Source organism: Neodiprion pinetum, chromosome 5 (assembly GCF_021155775.2).
Source record: "Neodiprion pinetum isolate iyNeoPine1 chromosome 5, iyNeoPine1.2, whole genome shotgun sequence".
In the NCBI taxonomy this organism is placed as follows: Eukaryota; Metazoa; Arthropoda; class Insecta; order Hymenoptera; family Diprionidae; genus Neodiprion; species Neodiprion pinetum.
In genome coordinates, this window is record NC_060236.1 from 13,249,446 (window position 1) to 13,253,264 (window position 3,819).

The 3,819-nt window shown below is 38.6% G+C and overlaps 1 protein-coding gene across 1 annotated transcript; it reads left to right on the top strand.

The window, feature by feature from the left end:
• Nucleotides 1-2,794: 2,794 nt before the first annotated feature.
• Nucleotides 2,795-3,523, top strand: LOC124220365 (uncharacterized). Its single transcript, XM_046629134.1, has one exon. The coding sequence runs from the start codon at nt 2,795-2,797 to the stop codon at nt 3,521-3,523; it is 729 nt and encodes a 242-aa protein (XP_046485090.1).
• Nucleotides 3,524-3,819: the final 296 nt, after the last annotated feature.

Genomic DNA, 3,819 nt, shown 5'->3' on the forward strand with positions numbered 1-3,819 from the left:
GCACACGTTATTACTGCTATGGGTAAGGTTTCATTTAAAAATGTTCGTGCTCTTTTTTATATTATAAAATATCACTGTCCGATTTTTCAATATCCATTTTTCTTTATGCATATGTTTTCTATTTTTTCATGGTTTTTCTTTCTTCTTTCTTTGTTTATCAAGTTTATTCCTAATAAAGCGTCTAACTGTTGACTTCGCTGAACATCTTGTATTTGTAAGATCATGAAAGAGTCGTAGTTATGATTGTAAAACAGCAATGCAATCAAAAAGTGCCTTCATATATGGATTCCAGGTAACAATTCATTATGTTGACATGAATGTGATGTTCACACCGTGATGTTCCTAATTCATTTTCGTGTAAACGTAACCTCTATGTAATAAGAACGAAACTGATGTATCTAAGATGTTGCCACTCCATAACGACACTTGTTACAGCCATGCAAACGTGTTACATATAATATATGCGACGATGAATCTGTGATAATGCTTTGTATAGAAATGATGTAAGTAACACGGAGCTTTATGCACAGAACGTATATGCAGCGGCGTAACAAATATTATACAGATTCGAGGACGCAATTGCACTATTATCAGCATTATATCTGTCAGCCATAACCGAAATTCGGCGCATCCATATCTCGACGCAGCTATTGTTGTGCCATCTCTAAAAGTAATAGCACTGAGACATGACCTATGTTTGGAAATTGTGCCGAGGAAAATCTGGGGAAGGGTGAATTAGTTCGGAGAGATGCGCTCAAAGAACACGAAACCTTACTTGTAGGCAGGCTGACTAGAGTTTTAGTCAGTGTAGAAGATTTTCCGGAAAGCAACGAAGATGTGAAACGCAGACGAGGCGTATTGATTCCGCGGAAGATGGCCGAAGAGCTGACCGCTCACAGCGCGTTGCCGCGTGTTTCATACGCTATCGAGGATTGTCGATTGCGCGGAAGATAACCGAAGAGCTGACCGCTCAGAGCGCGTTGCCGCGTGTTTTACACACTATCGAGGATTGTCGATTGCGCGGAAGATAACCGAAGAGCTGACCGCTCAGAAGAAAGTCGAACGAAAGAAGAAGTTACCGATTCGAAGCCGAACAGAAAGTTGACACGAGTTCACGCGAATATTCAAGCGGTCGTAAGGTGCTTTAATATCGGGTGGAAACCGTTGCTCGAGTAATACCAAAGCAGAGAACAAATCGCAGGAGGAAAACAGACCGAGAGGCTCGAAGGCTATTCGACGAATGAAATGGCAAGGGCGACACAGGCAGGAACAATAGAGGGAAAAAAGGAGGGGGGAAAAGCGGCCGGCGAGTCTGGTCGAACGTCCGAGTTGACGAGCGATCAAGCACGCCGATTAAATTCCCCCTATCCGCGTTAATTTTACTTGAGACTTTTCTGAACAACCTATGTTCGCGTAATTGAAACGTGTTCCGAGTTTTACGGCATTTACATTCTGCGTATCATTATCGCAGTACCCTCAAAAGCTACAGCACGGTAACATAAACTATGATGTATAAGTGAAAAGTATCCTGGCGGCATCAAGTTGATATGAGTGTCATGCGTTTTACCAGTGATTTTAGTTGTACATTTCAGTGATATACCTGCATCCATCATAACCTCTTACACATAATACAGTTTAAACGTATTAAATCAGGGGAGTCAACTTTATTAAATTCCATTCAAGGTTAGACAACGGTAAAATGAGTGAATCGGTATAAAAACGCAAAATCTACAGAATTTTCACTCACCTAGGAGTTTTAAAGTTTCGAAACTATCAAACAGTTATAAAACAATCAGCTATTGAAAACTCTAAGTAACTTTCAAGTATAAGCTGAAGAAGAGATTTTGAGTTGGATGTTCTTCAGTCAACCTTTGTACAGCATAGAATTTTTCAAAGTCCAAATAACTGCTCCACGCTGTTAGTTTATTGTCAGATTTTCCACATTATTATCGATAGCTCAATAGCTGGGAACAATATTCGGTACAACGATTAGAACTAATTAGTAGTGGGCTCGAAACTGAAAGTTCATGTTTCACATTCAATTCACTTGTTTCACCATTTTTAGCGTGAAGTCATCTAGACACCGTCTATTGACCAAACCAATTATTGTTTGTATTTTTTCAAATCAAGAGTTAGTTTCCACTGCAAAAACCTTCGCCCATATTATATGGGGTGCGCGCTCACTTTCTTCTTTAGATTATACAATGGCTCAATCTGAACAACCTCTCATTATTCTAACAGCCGTATTGTCCATGCAAATTATATTCTATTTTTCAGCACAGGACAATATCACAAAATGCCCAAGATGCTAAAAGAGATTTGTTCTCTTTCGTGAAGGCAGCGAAGGCGATTGATCCTAAAAGAAATCAACAAATTAAAAAATGTACTGAAAGAAGTAAAATCAAATCCTGAAAGTGGAAGATCTGAAAATAATTTGTCGAAAAATATCTCAGAAAACACAAATTTCAATCTCATAACTTTTGAGGCAGAATGTTCACAAAACAATTTTCAAGCGACAGAACAAACTAGTCCAGATAGAACAGAGGCCTTTAATGCTGAGCCCGATGAAAGTAACAGTAGTAGTTGTTCGACAATGTGTGCTGAAGATTGTGAGGAGCCTCTAAACGAAAATAATCCTGGTATACATAATAAACTTCAAGACTAGGCCATTAAATCATCTATTAGTCAAAATCACCTGACTGATTTGTTGAAGATTTTGCGAAAATATGGGCATGATTTGCCATGTGATGCCAGGACCTTTTTAAAAACACCTAAGCATTTAAAAATAACAAGCATGCCACCAGGTAATTATTATCATTTTGGTTTAGCCAACGCTTTAACCAAATCTGTTCTCAAGTATTACATGCCTGAAGATTTTCCATCGGAAATCAAATTCGATATTAACGTTGATGGACCACCGCTGACCAAAAGTTCCGGAAGCCAATTTTGGCCAATTTTAACAGCAGTTGAGGCACCTTTTCACACTGAACCTTGTATCGTGGGCATATACCATGGAAATGAGAAGCCTTTGGATTCCAATGACCTTTTGCAATATTTTGTGGAGGATGCTCTAAAAGTCTGTGGATCGGGCATAGATATACAAGGCCATGAAATATCATGTGGAATTGGTGTCTTCATATGTGATGCACCGGCAAAAGCCTACATCACTGATACAAAGGGACATAATGCATACTTTGGGTGTAGCAAATGTATGCAAGAAGGTGAATTCAAGGTGAACCGGCTGACATACCCTGAAACTGGTGCTACTTTGAGGACAGATTTAAAAATACGAATGGTTAGCCAGTTCCCATTGGATTATCTACATCTCATATGCCTCGGTATTATGAAAAGGTTGCTTCAGTTTAGGGTAAAAGGAAAGAAAAATGTTCATATGACTAATTCACAACTGAAGTTAGCCACTGCTCACTTAATGTCATTAGTTACATCAATACCCAAAGAATTCGCAAGAAAGCCAAGACCATTAAAACAGGTTAATCGGTACAAAGCACCAAAGCCAAGATAACTTTTACTGTATGCTGGCCCGATAAGTTTTAAAGAAACACTGAATAAAGACAAATATTATCATTTTCTCAGCCTCAGTGTGGCTGTACGGATTTTATCTAGCGCAGAATATTCTTTGACACTGATAGATTATGCACGGAGCTTGTTGTTTTATTTTGTGACAAATTATTCACGGTTGTATGGTGCAGAACATGTATCTTATAATGTTCATAACCTAGTTCATATAAGTGATGATGTGCAGTCTTTAAGCCCGCTTGACAGATACAATGCTTTTAAATATGAAAACTTTATGCAAAA